The sequence below is a fragment of the Coturnix japonica genome, chromosome 26, assembly GCF_001577835.2.
Source record: "Coturnix japonica isolate 7356 chromosome 26, Coturnix japonica 2.1, whole genome shotgun sequence".
NCBI classification, from domain to species: Eukaryota; Metazoa; Chordata; class Aves; order Galliformes; family Phasianidae; genus Coturnix; species Coturnix japonica.
Genome location: NC_029541.1, coordinates 2,981,469 through 3,001,757, shown reverse-complemented (window position 1 = coordinate 3,001,757; position 20,289 = coordinate 2,981,469). Strand labels below are relative to the sequence as shown.

Sequence of the window (20,289 nt, the reverse complement as noted above, 5' to 3'; positions counted from 1 at the left end):
ATCCTATTAGTTTCCCAGAACGTGGGATCCCTTCCCGCTTTGATGTGTGGATAATGCCATTTCCACGTGTGAGATGCTGAATCAGGGGAGCGGAGCGTTTCAGGTTCTGGAAGTTAAGTGCAGAACCAGATTTAAGCTCTGTTCTGACGCCGTGGATTTGGGATTTAAATTACTGCTGCTTTTAGAGCAACGTCTTGGCACCTGGCTGTGCCCTTTGATGCTAAGCACTGCTGGATGCGCCTTGAAGGATATAAAACAATCCAAACTTTCCTCGTACCTGTTCCTACTGTCCTCGATTTGAATGCCTAGATGGGAACTCTGGTGCATGGGATGCAAGCAAGGGCTGCATTTCTGTGCCCTGAAGTCATCACATGGCTTTGCTGGGTCCCATCTCACTTCTGAGAGTGAAGCCCAGCACAAAGCGGTGCCCACAGTCCCTTTGCTGCTACTTTGCTTTGCACGTCTGGTTTCCAAGGAGCGAGGGCTGCTCTCCTCTCTGATGGCATAAATGGAGAGTAATGTGTCTCCATGAGTGATGGGGACCGTAATTTATATCATTGGGAGCGCATCTGTGAGCCAAGAGTTTACATTCATGTGCCAGGATCGTTTATGTTCAGAGCTCTGAAATGTGTGCAGTTAGTTAACATCTGCGGAGGGCTTTCAGTTAAAAATTGATTATATATATATATATATATAAATGGAAAGAAAATGTTGTTTTTCCTTCCATTTGGGTGAAATCCTCCAGTCAAAAGCAACGCCTGCCATTTCCAGGCACTCTTTTCTCCAAACAAGAGCGAGGTTTGACCCACTAAAAGCGCTCTGTTAAGCACAAATAATAACCATGGGTGCTCTGCTCTGCTCCACAGGCAGATGCTTATCTCCGACATTGAAGGTATTTATAGACCTTGGAATCTTTGAGGCTAAAAAGTGTTGCAGAAGCATAAAATGTCTTTGTGAACTCTGCACTGAGTTTTCCCTGTGTCTGTGCCAGCCGTGCATCACCCTGCTTTTTCTCCAGCAGATCCTCCAAGCTGTGTTTGTTCTGCTTTACAGAAGTCAAGGGGGATAATGAGGGAATTCAGCTCTTGTTTGTTTAGCAATTGGAGGTAATGACAGCCTTCCTCACTCGGGGCAGGATTTACTCCCGGTGAATTTAAAAACAACGACACAAAGTGATGCTGGAGCAAATTGCTGGGCAGCACAGCTGGGCACCTCACTGTGCAACCAAGGGCTCCACTGCTGGGTTGGGTGTAAGGAGGAGCATTATGCATCCCACACTGCAGCACTTTAATGGTGGGATTCCCCCCATCCTACAGTTCTGGGCTGTGCTCCCCCTCCCAGCCCTGCCAGCTTTCTGCTGCTGGAGCTCAAACAGCTCCTGGCTGTTAATCCGTGAAAGTCTCTGTTAGAAATAAAATAAAAAATATATAAGGAAAAGTGCCTCTAAAAAGGTTTACGAGGCAGCAGTTTAAGCTACCAACTCCTCCGTGCTCTGGCAGCAGCTGGTTCTCATTGATATCATTCCTGAGCTGGGAGCTGGGCTGGGATCAGAGTCCTGATGCCATCAGTGCAAGGCAGAATTCCTGCCTGGATGTGACCCATTAGGCTGGGCAGGAGGGCTGGGATTTGGCAGAGCTGAAGGAAGCATCCCTCAATTCAACACTGGGATTAATCACTGAGTGTCAGTTACTTACAGGTATTTAGGCACCTGTTTCCATCAGATCAAAGCAAATTAGAGCTAAATGGGATGTAAATGCTTCTGATGGTCAGAGCTTTTGTCTCTGCATGTTGCAGTCCCTGGGACAGAAATGGAGCAAACCCTGCGTGCATCTCACAGCGTGGAACGAGATCGTCTTTAGGATGTTGAGATGTTAAATGTCCTGCATTTACTGTGTACAGCCCCATCCATCTCATGCTGGGGTGTGCTGCTGTACAGTGCAGCAGTGTTTGCAGGGGGGGGGTTGCTTTCTTTGCTTGGAGCATCTTCAGCAGTGAAGTTTCCAGCTCCTGCAATAGCAAATGTAACAGAAATAGCAACACTAACAGCAGCATTAACATTAACAGTGGCTGCTGCTTTACAATTGCATTATTTTGGCCAGATAGTGGCAGAAGTGGAAACAAATCACGCTTCTCTACTTAATGCTTTAATTACTGTGCTTAGTTATAAGTGCCCACAACCACAATCACTGCCATGCTTTCAGTATATGCAGTTCCAGTTCTTCTCTCCCTCATTGCAATCATGCTGATGTTTGAAACATTCCCGTGTGGTTTTCAATGGAGAATAATATAATGGACTGCTTCCAGTTTCATGGCACTGTGTTCATCCCAAGGCTCAGCACCATCCTGGAGCAACTCTATATCCCTACACATTATAAACTGACATCTCTTCTGCCACCCCCAGGACTGCCCCCAGCTCTTCCCCACAGAGGAGATCCTGATCCCGGTGGGAGAGGTGAAACCCATCACTCTGAAGGCTCGGAACCTTCCACAGCCTCAATCTGGCCAACGTGGCTATGAATGTGTGCTGAACATCCAGGGCGTCATCCACCGCGTGCCCGCACTGCGCTTCAACAGCTCCAGCGTGCAGTGCCAGAACAGCTCGGTGAGCACAAAGCTGCCTCCTGTTTTAGCTGCACTGACCTGTGTGCAGCATCCTGCAGTGCCCAGAGTGGGCTGCTGATGCTGAGGAGGAGGTGGGCTTGGCTGTGGTGGGGAGGAGGGAGAGATTTAATGTCTGAAATGGGGCTGTAAGAAACGGGATACTCGGTAGCAGGGTGATAAGACCAAAGGGGAATGGATTCAGATTTAAAGAGGGGCGATTTAGGTTGGATATAAGTAAATAATGGCATTGAGGTGCTGGCACAGCCTCCCCTGAAGAGTGGTGGGGCCCCATCCTTGTCAGCCCTTGGACTCTTGAGCACCTGGTGGAGCTGTGGTTGCTCCTGTTTAGTGTAGGGCAATGGGACCAGATGGCATTGAAAGGTCCTTTCCAACTCAAATCATTCTATAATTTATGACTCTGTGAATCACCTGGGGGTGCTGCTAAGAAGCAGGTGGGAAAGGCAGCTCTGCCCTGCATAGGATGGGGCTCAGCAGATGGCAGGGGCTCTTCAGAGGGGTTGCAGGGTGCCCACGGTTGGGTTTAGCACAGGGAACTTTGGGTGTGCTTTAATATTCAGTGCAGATGGTCTTAAATTGTTAATCAAGTTTTGAATTTTTAAAAGTTGTGCTGGGTATTTATACATCACTGGCTGTCTTTGGGCCTTGCAGCTTGGTGCCTAATAAATGTATTAATACCATGTAGCACTTTTCCTATCCAGAGCGATTTACGAACATTAGGGGAGCGCTTTTTCCTCCTGTTAGGCTGATGGGAAGAGGTAGGTAGAGAATTTAAGGGCAATTCTGCACCAACAGCTCCATCAGCTGAGCAGTGGATGAGGTTTGGTAACAACTCAGTGAAACCCAGCAAAGTAAATCCCTGGAACCAAGTGAGAGTTAAAGCAGAAGAGCACAGCACGGAGCAGTCTGCCTTGATGGCTGTGGATGAACTGGAGGGGCCATATTGATGAGCTGGGGCTGAGCAACAGGAGCAGCTGCTGCAAGGGGAATAATTAATCCATTACCTCTCCCAGGGACTGGGTCTGATGTAATTATCTGCACACAGCGAGGAGGAGGGAGGCAAAGCAAGGCCCTGGAGCTGGAGTGTGGAAGTGGTGGTGGATCAGCCACCAGCACGTGATGCAGAGAATAATCACTGCTTCTTAAAAAAAAAACCCTCCTTTCCTGGCAGTGTCTCTGATGCTCCCTCGCAAGCGTTTCATTCTCCTTCTTCTTCTCCAGTATCTCTACGATGGGATGGACATCAGCAACTTAGCAGTGGACTTTGCTGTGGTGTGGAATGGGAACTTTGTCATTGACAACCCGGAGGATGTGAAAGGTAACGTGTGCTGGGGGGGCTGTGGGCAGTGAGGGTGGGAGCAGCTCCATACCAGAGCAGTGGGAAAACCATTGAAAGCCCTGAAATGAAAGCTTTAAAAGCAATCTATGGGGGAAAAAAATGGCTTCTAGAAAACATTCAGTGCTTCTAATTACAGCTGTTAAGAAACTATCCAGGACCTCATGCTCTAGGGGCACTCGTGGAACCCAGACCGGGTTACCTGGGGATGTGGGTGGTTGCAGGGAGCTGCTCCTTAATTCAATTCCTTGGGGTGACCTCAGTGTTTGTGGAGGGTTGTATTGCTGCTCAGCACCGTGCTCTCTCCCCACAGTGCACCTTTACAAGTGTGCAGCACAACGTGAGAGCTGCGGGCTCTGCCTGAAGGCTGACCCCAAGTTTGAGTGCGGGTGGTGCAGCGGGGAGGGCAGATGCACCCTGAGACCCCACTGCAGCCCCCAGCCCTGGCTCGACTTGTCCAGCAGGAACGTCAAGTGCTCCAACCCACGCATCACTGAGGTAAGAGCACAGCTGGGCTCTGGGCATCACACTGGGGTCAGGTGGGCTCAGGGCTGTCTCCATCTACTGTACAAAGGGTGGAGGGTTCAGTGTCCCAATGCTGAGCCTCATTGCATGGCTGTTGTGACCACCACAGACCGGCATAGGAATGCTGATTAAACCAGAGAGCTCATTAGGCTGCAGCTGACGTGCCTGATGTTCCCATTCAGACCACTGAGGGATGCAAAGCATCTCCCAGGAGCATTTCTACAGCAAAGCTGCTCGTGGGCTGTTAGTGCTGCTGCCAGGAGTGACAGTGCTGTCAGGAGGGAATGAAATATTTTGCCTTCTTGCTTAATTAACTCCCCCAGACCCTTGAGCAGCCAGGTCTAAGGAGAATGACAGAAGCCCAGGAGAAACTCTGTAAGGTCGATATTCCTAATCCCAAACCCTGTGGGCACACAGGTCAGCTCCTCTCTCTTCCCCTTTGCCTAGAAGAGTGTTTGTGGTACTCTAGGGACTGTTGCAGCCTTGGGTTCTGTAGCTGTCACATAACATGTTGGTGTTCCTCAGTTGCCACTCGCAGCATTCATTGCTATTGGGCTATATAAGCCCAGCACAGAAGTGTATGGGTTGTACTCAGTTCTTGTTTTGCACTTGACTGAGGCCTTCTAACAGCAAAAAACTTCCCCCCCGGTCTGTGGTCCTGGCAATAAATAAATAAAAGTCAGTTTTCTTGCGAACAAGCGGCACTCTGATCTCCTATTCACTTATTTGAAGGCCTCATTAATATAACATCAGTGCAACAAACAGCTGAAGGGGGGGCAGTGTCAGCCTGAATAATGGAGTTGCTCTGAGGAGATAACAATTAGGTTCTGAATGTGCCATCAGCCAAGGCAGAGATGAGGAGGGGATCATGCAGTGATGACAGTGCTCGTGTGCTGGCTCCTGCTGGGCTCATCAGCTGGGATGGGGCTGCTTGGAGCAACAGGGAGAGGACAAAGAGTGAGGTGGTTGTGGCTGGGGGGTGGAAGCAAGCAGCTCAGTGTTGTTGGCTGGATGCTTTACCTTCCAATGCCCCCCATCCTACACAGCACCCCCCGAGTGACCCACTGTGGACCTTGAAGGCTTCTCCTCTTTCTGTGATTTTGACTGAATCTCTCCAGCTGCAATTAATTGAATGCATCTGTTCTAACCCCGGGGCTGCTTTATGGCACAGTTACTTCAAAACTGTTCAATTAGCGACCACTAAAATCTAGGTCGAGTGGAGCCCCATATTGGGGATTTTCCAGGTCAGGAAATCAAAATACAGCATCATCCCCTCATTGTTTGGTGAGGCCTTTGGGTGAGCTCCGGTTGGGGAACAGCGAGCTGTGGCTGTTTGTTGGAGATGGGAAAGGACCAAGGAGCCAATGAGCAGCTCAGTGCTACAACAAAACACGTCTTAACATAATGTGGAGCTGCAAAGGACAGTTGTAGCTGTCAAGTAAGCGAACCGCCGGGCTCAGGTGATCCCTGGTGATGGGAGCATTAGCGCTGCAGCCTTCAGGACTCAATGCGCTGCAGCTTGGTTTGTAGCATGCCTTGTGGGCACGAAGAGCTAAGTGCTACAAGGCTCCCCATGTAGTGTGGGTTACAGCACAGAGCAGTGCGTGGGGGTGGGTTGGAAACCTCTGTTGGAGAGGGAGGCAGAAATGGAAGCTCTGGGGAAGGGGAAGGAAAAGGAGCCGGGCAGAAACACCAAGGAAAGGTCTTGGAGAGCTGAAATCTTGTGCCAAAATGGAACCAACAAGCAGGAATAAGATTTATCCATTAAGTGAATTGAAGTGCATTATTATAGATGATGCTGTTTATTAATACCAGCTGTAGCACTGGGAAGATCAGTAGCTCACCCAAGAGCGGTAGCAGATACAAAACAATTGTTTAAGAGTCTTGGGTCCCAAACTTGAGCCTGTGTGGTGTTGTAATTTATCGTGCTCATGGAAGAGAGCATTGTCCTTGATGAAAGGCTGTAGGAGCAGAGCTGGCTGCAGCTCAGGTAGGCTATAAACAGGCAGCTTTAGAGCACACCCCTCACCCTTCAGCATTTTGAGCCACTTGAGGTGCCAGCTTACTGATAAATGTGCTATCAGCATTCAGAGAGCAGCCAAGGCAGAAGGTAACAAAGTTCTCCAGAGCAGCAGGGAACTGCTGGAGGGTTATTTGCTGCCTTGTGCAGCATGTGAAAAGCAGCCAGGCTTCTGCTTCACTGGGGCCTGATGGCCAGCATGGAGAGCAAGAAGAAAATGCAGAGGCAGTGGAAGCAGGGACAGGTACCCTGGGAGAAGTATAGAGATGCTGCTGGGCTGTGTAGGAACAGGGTCAGCAAAGTCAAGACACAAATGGAACTGGACTTAGCGAGGGGTACAGAGAACAACAAAGGCTTCTACAGGGTCATAAAACAGTGGAGTTGGATTAGATTACCATGAAAGGTTCACAGTTCTCTGACCCTTCTTCTACCCAGTGCATGTAGCAGGCAGGGAATACAGTACTACTCGGGCAGCCCACAGGGTGGGATCCACCTCCAAGCTGGGAGCTCCTGCAGAGAACAACCTGAACCTCACTGTGCTTCCCTTTAGATCCTGACAGTGTCGGGACCCCCAGAAGGAGGAACCAGAGTGACCATCCGTGGCGTCAACCTTGGTCTGGACTTCTCAGAGATCGCCCGTGGTGTGCAGGTGGCAGGAGTGCCGTGTGCTCCTCTACCAGAGCAATACATCGTCGCCGAACAGTGAGTGACCTCAACCTATGGGCACAACACCTCCACCACCTCCCAGTCCCACTGCAGTGCAGGAGCAGGGCTGGCAATGGTTGAGGTGCTGGGTGCTTTCTTAAAGGGGGTTAAGCAGCCCTATAAGCTCTCATAAAGCGTTTTGTTTCTTTTCTGCGCTGCTTTGCTAAGCAACTTCCTTGCTGAGGTTCTACCCCCTCTGCTCCACTTGCATTTGAGATGCAGCTGGCACTGCAGGCTGTGTGCTGCCATTTGTTAGGCGTGAGGTGCTGACAGCCACCTCATCTGAGCAGCCCTGCGCTGGAGCTCATTCATTTATTTCACTGAGAAAAACGTCAACCAAAAATGAGAAAATAAGGCTTGTAAGAGAGGGACGGGCAAATAAACCTCCCACGGTGACACCGATCCTGCTGGGGTGGGCTGATGTCACTGCTGAGAGCAGGATGGTGCAGGAGCTGTTGGGTGTGCCAGGGTTGCTCATTAGGATGCCCACCAACAGCATGGATGTGCCCTGGGAGCAGTCATCCATTTGGTTGGTCCCAGTCTGATTCCCAGCTCATGGAGCTACCCATCACTAGGGTGTGTTGGCATAGGGATTTTGCTTATTGCTCCCTACCCTTAAGAGCTACAAGGATATCCCCTCCCTGATCCATCAGCATCACCATCACTGCAGAGCTGCTCAGCACCATCAGTGCCCACACAGCTCCAGGCATGTGCAGAGCACAGTTGGTGCCCATGGCTGGCGCTGTTCCTCTGAGCAGAGTTTTGTTGTATTTTATTTCTCAAATAAAGGACAGAATATGATAAAATTGTCCTCCTTTGATGGTACGGAAGGCCTGATTTTATAATCATGACTCTAATTATGGCTCTTGAGCTTTCAAAGTTTGTTAACATCATTAAAACATTTACCCTGGGCAGATAACAGCAAGCTTTAGCATGAGAGTTGCCTTTTAAAGATGAATACAGATAAAAGGACCCTCTTAAGGCTTCTGTGGGCAGACTGAATTCCAAGACTGTAATGACTCACCATATGCTCCAGCCACGCAATCTATCAGCCAGCAATTAGGTTAATGTTGGTGAAAGGACCACTTAGCCCAGCAATCAGCACCCTACAGCGGTGCCCAATGCATCATTTTGTAACAAGGTACCTGCTGGGGATTTGGCTTTGGTTGGGAATCAGGTGCATCGGGGTCACCCCACCTCCTGCCTGGTGCTGTATGGGGAATGCATGCTGTGCCTGTGGGTGCTGCTTCACTATGAAGCATAGAGAATTGGGTGTTGCCTTCCATGGGTGGCACTTGGTGGGTGCATCCCAGCCTGCAGCAGGCCAAGCAACAAAGCAGCAGTGAAGGGGAGAGAGGTGCCAAGGCCATGGCTGGATAAAAGCAGAGCAATGCATGGCACACTGAGGCATGCAGCTGAGGCACTTCCCTTTGTGTTCTCTAAAGGCAGCATCTCTCGAGGCAACCCATTTCAATGTGCAGCAATGAGAGCTCCTTATTAGCACGTGTGTATTTTGTTGGGCCTCCTGGCAGCACCTGTGCATGCAGTCTGCAGGTTTCTTCCATCTCTTTATTTTCTTTTACTTGTAGTGAATTTAGCACTGCTGAAATTCCGCCTTCGCAGATGGGAGCCTTTCATGCCTTCTCCTGTAGCTGGGGGAAAAGCAAGCATTTCCCCTGCTGCTTTGCAAAAGCACCTTCAGCTGCAGCGAGGGAGGGGAATTTGGCTTTTTTCTCTGGCTCCTGGGGCTGAACATCATCATGTATTTCCCTGCCTGTGCTGCTGCTTCCCACATGATGTTGCTTTCTTGTACCCTCAGGCCTCTCTCCAGGATGCTCGTGACCTTTGAGCAAGTAACAATCCCTCCAAGTGTAGCAGAGCCCTGACAGCCCTTTGCAAACCTCTCCCTGCATCTCCAGCAAACCTGCTGCCATTGCCAGGAGCTGTAGGTTGCAATCTGAGCCACCCCAGTGCACCCCAGCAGCTCTGTGAGGCTCTCAGCGACCCCTTGGGATGCCCCCAGGGCACAGGAGGGACACAGGACTGTCATTGCTTTGCCCTGACCCTGTTACCCATGTGGGTGCATCGTGCAGCAGCCCTCCCTGCCTGCACTGTTTTGTCTCTCATCCCCAAGCAGGTTTCTGCTTTTTTGATTAACTGAGAGACTGCAGTGCGAGCTGTTCCCTTAATGAACTCATCTGTTACTCTAAGGACTTAGCACTCACTTTGCTACTGGCTAATCTATTGCCATTAGTGCTCTGCTTTGCTCTGGAGTTTACAGCTTGTAATAATTATGTCTAATTTTGATTTTCTTTTTTTTTTTTTTTTTTTCCTCCTTTTAAATTACTACGTGGGGTAAAAATAGACTCAGTAATTAACTCCTTCCAAAGAGGCAGATATCAGAGTTAAAGAGGGGAGAGGAGAAAAATAACGCAGCAAGCAGCCAGCCCTGTGCTGGCAGCCCCTGGCAAACCCTCAATGCAGCATTTTTTGCTTCCAGGATCGTGTGTGAAATGGGGCAGGCACTCCCTGGGATCAGCTCCGGCCCAGTGCTTCTGTGCATCGGAGAGTGCAAGCCTGAATTCACAGCCAAGTCGGTGCAGCACTACACGTTCGTGGTGAGTTCCTTGCATTGGGGGGGGCTGAGCTCGTGGCTGCAGCACCAGAAGCAAACTCAAGCTTTTCCAGTGCTTTCCCCATGTTGTTGCACATGCATTGCATTGGCAGCCTGTCACCAAGCCATGCTTCCAAGGTGTAAAGCTCACACAGGCCTGCAGGAGAAGCAGTGTTTAGGTAGGAGTCTAAAAGCAGGCTTTGCACGGCATTTGCTTCCAGCTTTGTGCCTCTGAATAATGCCAAGCTTTGAATTGCTGCTCGGTGCTCCTCCTAGCAAAGTGTGGTGTTGTGCAGTGCTTGAGGACTCCTGTACACATGAGCTTGTCACGGGGTTGCACTCAGGACTCAAAATGGGGTTCTTGGCTGGTCAGTGGGTGATTTAATTAGCATCCTTTTGATTCATAAACCTAAAGCTGTGGCTGGGGTTCCTCCTATCTCCAGTTTCATCTAAATAGGGCACTTCATCCCGCCACATTGATTTTGTGCCGAGTGGGATCTATGTATGCAGTGCAATGCCAGCACAAACTGATTGGCCGCAATCTGTAATCCAATGAAGAGGGAAATCAGGGCAGCCCCACCATCCTATGGGGTTTGCATCTCCCCAAGGGTGCAGAACACCGGGGTACCAGGAGCTGCTACATAGGAATGCATTGAGCATCACCATCCCTTGCATTGTGGTTCTGACTTTCAGCACCCTGATAATGATTTCTTTTTTCCTCAGGCATCTAAAACTTTGCGGACATCATTTCCTTCTGTTACTTGGCCTCTATTTTTTCTTGCTGGCACCGCCACAAATTCCATTACAGCTGGTTTATACCATTAAAGTCAGTAGTAAAATTGATTGGTACCTTAAAGCAGAGCTGTGTTCTGACCCTGAGAGGGTTCATGCCTTGGTGAGCTCATCTGATGCTGTGACCAAGCGGGAGCTCAGCTGTCACCATAATTACACCCATTGTACCCAGGGAAGTGGGACCTTGGAGCTGCTTCAGATCCATAAATCTGTCATAATTATCACCAAACCATGAGCTGAAGATGGAAGATCCTGACTTAGCTTTCAGCCCCTCCTGCAGTGCTGGCCTTGCCCCAGCCTTCGAGTTGCTGCAGATTCTCAGCGTGCGTGCTCAGCTCTTCTGCCTTTCCCTTGTCTAGCAGAACCACTTGGTGTAGTTATCCACAGCAGGGTGAGATGTGGTTTGTGAGTGGTTCAGGTGGTCATAGCAATGAGGAGCCGGGGTCATGAGTGGCAAGGTGGCACTGCTGCAGAGGTACCATGGATAAGTGTTCAGTGGGACACAGGCACACACTGATATATCCTCCCTTCATCCCCACGTGTGAGTTCTGTCCCCACGCCACCACTGATGGTTCCATGGAGCTGCTGGCGCTGCTTTTTGCTGCTGCTATATGCAGTTTCCCATGACCATACCCAATTTCTTTAATGTTTTAGCACAGTGGCAAACCTTAACCGTTTGTGTTCAGACATCCACCGTGCTATATTTGTGCTGTATTTCATTTCTGAAACTGCAGTGCAGACAGCTTTATTTCTCTAAGAACAGAGGTGAAGGTAAGTACATAATTTTGCCCGGGCTAAACTTGCAATTACATCGTAGGGATGTGTTTTGTTCACAGCAGGCTCCGACATTTCAGCAGCAGCTGTATCAGGTGGCCGTGACGCAGCTCCATTTTGCTTTGCTGTTTTAAAAGCAGAGGGTGGGATGATGCTGGTGTGGGGATGCTGAGCTGTCCTTTTTTATCCGCAGACACCAACTGTGAGCTTCCTGAGCCCCAGCCGTGGCCCTGAGTCAGGTGGGACATTGGTGACCATCACGGGGCACCACCTGGGTGCTGGCAGCCGCGTCTCCGTGCTCCTGGGCAACCAGAGCTGCGCCTTCAAGGGGTAAGGACCAAGCTGTGGGTTGTGGGGCTGAGCACACAGCCACGTAAGAAATCATAGAGTCACAAGGAAAATATCTCTAAGTCCAACTACCACTGCCATTAAGTCAAGCTGTCCCCACCATGTCCTCTCACCATAACCCCAAGTGCCACATCTCCGTGTTTCATGAACAGCTCCAGGGACCACGACCCCACTACATCCCTGGTCAGCCTGTGCCAGTGTATCAATGCTTCAGAGTAAGGATTCCTCCTAATGTCCAGCTTGAAGGGGATATCTCTCCTATCCAAAACCCTTGGAGCGAGGCAGGGCTCTGAAGCTACGGAGCAGAGGAAGGATCTTCACCCGCCTCCTGCTGTGGAACGTGCACAGCCATGAGCCTCCTCTGGGATTCCCATGGCAAATTTGCTTTTTACCCAGCAGTGTAAATGCAGAGTTGACATTTGCAGGGTTTAATGGGTTTTCTTGGGCTTAGTTAAAAAAAGATACAAGCAGTGTATGTCTGTGTGCATCACGCACGCATCCCCACATGGGGTGTCCCCAGGTGCCCCAATGCCACCAGCATAGTGTCACACTGCAGGCACTTGTATGCAGGATGGAGGGGGCTGTTCTCCAGGAAGACATTCCTTGCACTGAGCAGATGGGATCTGCATGGGGCTGCAGGACAGAGAATGCCAAGAGGACCCTTTGCTTACAAGAGGACCTGGAGTTACATGAAACGCTGTGATGTGTGGAAGTTTTCTGCCTTCTAAATCCCAGCTCCAGCTTGCAAGGAGGAGCCAAGGAGGTATCTGGGAATGGAATGACCCCTGGAGGTGAAATTCTTGTCTGGGAGGCCTCAAGGTTCGTGAATATGGGACTTGTGAAGGTGCAGCCATGGGATCATGTTGACCCAGCAGCCAAGCAGCACGGAGCCAGCTGGGGCCTGGGACCTGGCCTTCCCCACTCATGCTGTGGGCACCAGATGAAGGAGTTGGAGATCTAGAAGGGTTGGACCTGCCGAGCTCTGCAGCTGCAGACAGACTTTCCAAGTGCTACATTTGGCAACCAGTCCATTGGCATTTCTTCCTATGTCCGGAGCAGAGCTGCCAGATTGCATCCTCAGTGCACACAGGTGACCACGTTACCGCCAGCAGAAGCAGCCACGAGCAGAATTGGCTTTGTAATAAAATCCCATAAATGTATGATTACATTCAGGCAACCTGCAGATACCGACCTGCAAAACCTGAATTCTTGGTATGTTTTAATTACACCAGGCAAGCAGAAACTTAAACAAAGCAAGCAGCAGTGTATAAATGACACCATCTTTCTCGTGGGGTCACACTGTGCACTTTGTTTTGCTTGGACTGTTTTGTGGCAATGAACTTCAATTGTACTGGAGGGTGTGGGGGAGCCTGATTAGATGAAGCAGTTTCTAATGAGATTCACTCTAATTACAGCTTCCCTCATTCTCCCAGCTCGGATCGGAGGAGTGGGTAGATTCACCATGACGACACCATAATAGCACAGAGCTAATTAACGAGTGGTGGGGAGCTGGCAGCAGTGGGGCAGGCAGAGCTGGGGCAGAGACGTGGTGTGACGGTGCAAAGTAGGACAAAGGGATGCAGGGAGCAGGGATGGCACAGGAAAGCATCCATAGGAACAGCCAAGCGTGGTCGGTTTTGGGTATTTTAGGAATTTTCTGTTGTCTTGGTGACGCTGGGTGGGTGTGCAGATGGTGCAGCACTGCTGTACCCGAGGGTGGATGTTCTCCTGAAGGGAGGTGAGGGTGTGGGAGGGGGCACAGTGCACCTACAGAGACACGGGGCTGTGCTGGATGCGCATCAGTGCACGTGCTGAGTTGTGCCACAGCTGCTCAGGCACCTCGTTGCTGTGTGCAGGATGGTGAAGACGGTGATGATGGAACCGTGGTGTGCCAGGATTTGATTTCAAGCTAAAGAGTGCCAGGCTTTGATACAAGTGCCATAACAGCAGTGAAACACTGAGGAGCTGCATGTCGTCTCCCCTGTGCTGGCAGAAGGGAAGCCAAAGCTAAATGAGCCGTGGCAGCAGCATGGCCCTTCATGCCCTCAGGGATTTGGATTTGGGCTCTGGGCTCTTGGGGACATGGCTGTGCTGCTTTACGCAGTGGTGCTGTGGTGCTGTGGAACTCAGCAGCTCTATCCTCAGGCTGGGGGAGCTCTGCCGACTGCACTACCTGACTGCTTTGTGCTCCAGCAGCCAGCTTGCACCATAGTGGGGGAGCAGATGCCATGCTGTGCCCAGCAGCACCAAGCAGGGCTCATGCTGTACTGATGGGCACACGGAGCAAAGCAGTGCTGGCAGCGTGGTGCTCCCCAAACCAGGGCTCCGTGGGTCTGTTCTGCAGCTCACGAGGCTCTGTGCGTGCAATGGGGTGGAGAGGGGAAGAATTTGGCTTTGGAGCGAGCTGCTGCATCCCATTTAAAAAGCAGCCATCTGTTTTCACACACCCAACAGAAGGCAGCGGGTGCAGGGAGGCTGCAGTTTGGCACAAAGTACGTGTGCCTCTCTCCTGGTGGGCAGATAAGATCTCTTCTTGCATGGGGCTCTGCCCCTCTCCTGTGCCTGCTGGGCTCGGCCACTTTGAGTCTCATTGCACAGGGTTCCATGATGGTTCCACCTTCATGTGAGCTGCAGGGTGGCCCCAGGGGAACAGCGATGCTCTCTGCCCACTGACACTCTGTTCTTTCCATGCAGGAGATCCATGAATGAGATCGTGTGCCTGTCAGCACCTTCAGCCCATGGCCTGGGGCCCGTCCATGTCTCTGTGAGTGTTGACCGTGCTCAGCTCGAGCAGACGTTGCTGTTTGAATACATTGATGACCCCAAAGTGCAGCACATCGAGCCCGAGTGGAGCATCGCCAGGTAATGCAGCTCAACTCACCTGCCCCATCCCATTGAGAAATGCATGTACCACCCACGTCCTGCATTTCTCAAGTGCAAAACATCTGCAGCTTTTGCACTGACCAAAAGGCTACACTCAGATTCATTTCAAACTCTAATCATTCCTTAAAGTTGGCTGTGAAGGAAATAAGTACCTCTCAGCAGCCCACATTCAAGCTCACTTCTCATTTTAAATGAGAGGGGTTGGATGGGTGTTGGAATGGCAAACACATATATGGTGTTAACCAAACAGCACAAGCTCTGCTGTGGGGCTGCTGGAGGTTTGGGTCAGTTTGGGCTGTGCAGCTGCAATTGACACATGAAAGGAGCAGCCAGGATTGGAAGGCACTTTGTGTGCGTGCTGCTCAGCAGCTCCCTCACCACGCCGCCATTCAATCCTTGCTGCCATGCGCCTTGGATGCGCCGCTGTGTAAATCATTAAATGCCGTGACTAATTTATTGTTCTTCACATTTAGTCTCGGCTCAGTTGGTTTCTTTGGTCCTGTTTCTCATCCTACTGCCTTGTAGGGGCTGCTGTGTGAGAGAGGGCACAGCTGTGAGGCATCACTGCCCTGTGACTCGGGGTGGGCTGGGAGTCCCTGGGGTGCCAGTGTCTATCAGAGAGCAGCGAGCATCCTTGTGGCCAAACACTGCCTTCCCATCCACCAGGCAACTAACGAGGGCTCTCTGGTTCCCCACAGTGGGCACACACCTCTGACCATCACCGGCTCCAACCTGGACGTCATCCAGGAGCCACGTATCCGCGTCAAGCACAACGGCAGGGAGTCCATCAATGTGAGTAGCTGTGGGCAATGTCCCCTCTGCCACTGTCACTGGAACTGATGCTTTCTGCTTGGCAAAGGCTACTTGGGGGTCTGCCCTATGCTTAGCCCCACTCTTAGCAGCAAGATGTGGAGACAGGAGTCACGACACATAGAAATGGTGTCTCTTCCTCTCCACCATCCTTCCTTTCCCTGCACCCAGCTCAGCTCTGCTTGGTGATGGAAAGTCCATCTGACCCCACCATCCCAACCCCTTCCCCTCCCTGTGTGTGGTGCTCCCACTGTTTGGGGGGAAGCTGGGTGTTATTTTCACACCTCCATCCCATCTAGCACCAGCCAAGGCCTCTATTTAAACCATTTGTTCCACCATTCATAAACTGCTGTGGAAAGCAGTGTTTTTCTACGTTACAAATACAAATTGCACCTCCGGTACGCTTGGAAATTATTTTGATCAAGTAAAACTGAAAAATACTGTTTCTATGGAGTGATCTTTCTGAACCCGCATTATCTTGGAAAGGGCAAGGCTGTTAGCAGCCATTTCCCATCCCCTCTCTCCCTTCCCCCTGTAGACCTTTTCATTCTGAGCTCTTTTTAAGAACGTCTCATTTTGCTGTTAGCGCTTACAGCGTTAGGAAAATAATTTTGAAGGCACAAAATTGAGTGAAATTAAATCTTCCACTTACGGTCGGCCCCTTGCTGCTCTGTAAGGCAGCAGCTCCTGCTGCGGGGCTGGGGAGGAACCGGGGGTGTCTGCAGCCCCCAGGAGGTGACCTCCGTGCTGCCCCAACCCCATGCTGTCAGAGGATGGCCCCTGTCACTCTCTAACATCAGAGAGATGCCTCTAATCACCAATTTGCAGCAGAGGCCAGGTGTTCATTATAGGTCTGCTTCAAAGCAGGCGCTGCCAGCGAGGGTGCAGCTGGAAAGGAAGGAAAGAAAAAGACCCAGTGGTTCAATGTGCAATCCTCCACCTTCCTTCAAACATTCTCATTGTGAAGCTCTGCTCCAGCACCTTTGTGCTGGCTGCACGGGAAGCAAATCCTCCCAAACGATGGGTGTAAGGTGTTGAGCCCTGATTAAATACCCCCCAGCAGAGCTGGAATCCGCCAGAGCTTTCAGGGAGTACTTGAGGTCCAGGAGCATCACTGTGCAGGTTGGAACCCCCCAACCTTGGGGCAGTTCCCCAGCACCACTCACAGCCCCATCCACAGGTGTGTGTAGTGCTGAATGCTACAGCACTGAGCTGCCTTGCTCCTGCCCTGGCCCCCGAGCCCCGACCCACCATGGATGCCGTCGAGCGACCAGATGAGTTTGGCTTCATCTTCAACAACGTGCAGTCCCTGCGGGTCTACAACGACACCAAGTTCATCTACTACCCCAACCCCACCTTTGAGCCCCTGAGCTCCAATGGGATGCTGGAGCAGAAGCCAGGGTCACCCATCATCCTGAAGGTAAGGGCACCTCTGCTCACTCTATTCAGTGGTGGGATGGGGTTGGAAGCTCCACAAACCCAGCAGAGCCAAAGGCACTTAGGTGTTTCATATCTCTATTGCCAGGGCAAAAACCTGTGCCCACCTGCTTCTGGAGGAGCCAAACTCAACTACACGGTGCTGGTTGGAGAGACGCCCTGCGCTGTCACTGTGTCTGAGACACAGCTGCTGTGTGAGCCACCGACCCTCAGCGGGCAGCACAAAGTGACGGTAGGCACTGACTGCTGCTATCAGAGCCCCTTCCTCCTCCTCCTCCTCCTCCTCTGACCTGCTCAGTGCTGAGTGCAGTTTCTCATCCAAAGACTGCAGGATTTTAGATCTTTATGGTTGCCTAATTGAAAGCTTAAAAAATTGATGAGGATTAGCATGGTGAAACTTCTTGTTGCCTCCTTGAGACTCACTGCCCACTGTCAAAGCCTTCCAGAATTAATAAATATTTAGGGCATTCAAGCACCGGACTCCAGCCTTTCTGTGGTAGGACAAGCTGTAGTGTTCTGTGTTCCCCTTCTGTAAGGCTAGAAGGGATTTTACAGTCCTTGTAGCCAGAGCTGCTTTGCCAAGTGGGTAGCAGGAGGATTTGGCATTCCCTGAAGCAGAAGGAGCCAGGAGGTCCAGGCTGCTCATCAGGATGCTTTGCTTTGGTTTTGGGCACTGCTGCTCTCCCCAGACTGAGCACTCAGCTGCAAAAGTGCTCGAGCAAAACCCAGATGAGATTGCAATTCTGATTTATTTCTCTTTAAGTCCAGCATCCAAAACCTGTTCAGTTATCACTATGGCTTGCAGAGAGGCACAGCTCACATCTGTGGCCTGGGCACATCCAAGAGAACCAAGTGGCCTCTGTGTGCATCCCCCCTCCCTGCTCCTCTTCTCCCCTCTCTCCATTTGCTCTGGTTTCTTGTCAGGGAAATTGTCACTGGGTCACAAACGTTCACGGGTTACAAAAGGGAGTTGAAAGCTATAAACTGAAAGTCAAATGGAGCCATCAGATAATACGAACAAAGCCCAGATAGGGAAGGGCTGGCACATTTATCATGGCTTGAAGCCTCGCTGTGCTGCGCTCTTTGTTTCTGGAGGCAATTGCTGCTGCCGCAGCCGTGCTGTGTATCTGCCATAGAGGCATATAAGACGTCTGTAGTGCCTGCCTTGCATTTGGGCAGGCCCAAAGAAGCTGCTTCTTACCTTCCTGGTGCTTTGCAGGTGCGTGTTGGAGGCATCATCTTCTCCCCAGGTTCAGTGAGCATCACCTCTGACAGCCTGCTGACCCTGCCAGCCATCGTCAGCATTGCAGCCGGTGGCAGCCTGCTCCTCATCATCGTCATCATCGTGCTCATTGCCTACAAGCGCAAGTCCCGGGAGAATGACTTGACCCTCAAACGCCTGCAGATGCAGATGGACAACCTGGAGTCCCGGGTGGCCCTGGAGTGCAAAGAGGGTCAGTACCACGTCACTCTGTACCTGGATGCTGGTCCTACCTCCTCCCATCCAGCCATTCCCCCTTCTCTATGGAGGCCGATTCCTCTTTGGATGCTGGCACCCCTGCTTTAGTCCCTCCCAGAGCCATTCCAGTGGTCCCTACTGGAGCCATCCCCATTGCCCAACATTGGCAGCAGGGCACGTGCTCCCACAGAGAATCAGTAATGAGAGCGAGTGGCAGACACGGGCTCTGCCTGCCTAATGTGCAGAGAATAGGATTAAAGTTTGATCCTGCTTAAGCAGCGTGCCTCGATCGCGTGGTGAGGGCTGCAGGGTGCCCAGCACAACACGTCCCCTTTCAGTATAGGGCTCCAGAAAAGGCACAGAATGAGATGGAGAATGGGGAAGGGTCAGGCTGCAGAGAAACTGTGTGGTCTGGAAAGGAGCTTAAGTGAACCAAAAAAAAGGAAAATAGCTGCAAATGTTATAATGTTAATGTCCCTATCAACAGCTGATGAGGATTAGTTCAGCTGATTTTAAAAGGGGTAACCTTGAAATACAAAGGATGAGATGTGGGGCAGAGGCCTTAGTGAGCCAATGGTTATGCTTTGTAGAATGAGCACAGGGCCACAGATAGAACCCTGACATCCACACTGAGATTCTGAGAGGAAGAAGCAATTCCTCCCTGAGCCTGCACAGGCACATTCTGCTTGGATTTGATCTGCATCGGGTTGGATTATTTTGGCAACAGTTGGTAGGAGAAGAAAGGAGAATAAGGGAGGCACCAGGTTATGAAAAGAGATCCTCATCTCTATCTGCAGCCTCTTTAAAGGTGTCTTAGGTTCACAGACACAGGTGTGAACTGCATACAAATTCATAAGCATCTTTTGTTCCTGGCATCTGTTCTCTGCAGCATGCTCACTCCCAGCAAGAGTGAGGGTCTGCATGAGCTCCATGCAGGCTCTGCTCTGTACCCACAGCTGCATGCTGCTCTGAGCCCATGTTGCATTGCATTTCTCTTTCTTCTTTTTCTCCCCAAACAGCTTTTGCAGAGCTGCAGACAGACATCAATGAGTTAACCAGTGACCTGGACCGCTCTGGCATCCCATACCTCGACTACAGGACGTATGCCATGAGGGTCCTCTTCCCTGGCATTGAGGACCACCCTGTGCTGCGGGAGCTGGAGGTAACGGGTGGGCAGTGATCTCCTCCCCCAGCCCTGTTAGGAACCATTGGACCAGCAGGGTGAGCCCTGAGCTCATTGTAGCCAACAGCTTGGTGTTGTATCTTCATCACGTGCTTCTTGGTTCCTCTCCTCCAGTTTGGATACTGGTTTGGGTTTTGCTTTAGGCCAGCAGCAAATGATGCTGGATGATTTCCTGGTGTCCTTTCTGATGCTCCTCAGCCCAGGCATCCTCCTGCTGCTGTTCCATGGCATGCCCACAGGAGGGCAAGCACAGTGCCTAGGCATGGGCTGTGGTGTCAGTGAGTGCCCTCCTTCCTCTCTCAGGGCTTTACTGATGTCCCAGTGCTCTATGCACTCATTGAAAGGCTCCTCAATACTCATCCACTAAATCTGGCTCCTTCCCAAGGGGCCACCAGTTGCTGCTTTTGGGCCAGTATCTCCACGCCCTGAGTTTCCCAGTCCCACCCATTGTTTGCTGCTGCCATCACCATATAAACTCTAGCAAATAAATATGAGTTCTTCATATTTGGGTTTTTTTTTTCTGGCACGAAAAGTAGTACTGCAGAAGTGATAAATGTGTTGCCAATTACACAGTTGCTTGATTATGTAACATCAGGAAAACCAATACATAATTCTCCAAGATGTTTGGTAAAGGGAAGCTTAACGCTCCTCATCCATTTGTAATGAATTATTTTAGTCTGGAACTGGCTGAAAGCCTCATTTTTTTTTTTACACTTGTCCCATAATACAGCAATAATCAAAGCTGGTATTTAATTCACTTTTAAGAGTGCCACTTTTAGTGGGG

At 50.8% G+C, this 20,289-nt stretch overlaps 1 protein-coding gene across 1 annotated transcript in view; it reads left to right on the top strand.

Moving 5' to 3' along the window:
• Positions 1–20,289, top strand: part of PLXNA2 (plexin A2) — a 294,027-nt gene that overhangs the window by 257,196 nt on the left and 16,542 nt on the right. The window contains exons 15-26 of the mRNA XM_032449324.1: positions 2,402–2,602; positions 3,841–3,937; positions 4,269–4,453; positions 7,051–7,202; positions 9,706–9,823; positions 11,579–11,715; positions 14,428–14,595; positions 15,315–15,408; positions 16,607–16,846; positions 16,952–17,095; positions 18,083–18,317; positions 19,342–19,484. Coding sequence (XP_032305215.1) covers positions 2,402–2,602; positions 3,841–3,937; positions 4,269–4,453; positions 7,051–7,202; positions 9,706–9,823; positions 11,579–11,715; positions 14,428–14,595; positions 15,315–15,408; positions 16,607–16,846; positions 16,952–17,095; positions 18,083–18,317; positions 19,342–19,484 — 1,914 coding nt within the window. The remainder of the gene's footprint in view (positions 1–2,401; positions 2,603–3,840; positions 3,938–4,268; positions 4,454–7,050; positions 7,203–9,705; positions 9,824–11,578; positions 11,716–14,427; positions 14,596–15,314; positions 15,409–16,606; positions 16,847–16,951; positions 17,096–18,082; positions 18,318–19,341; positions 19,485–20,289) is intronic.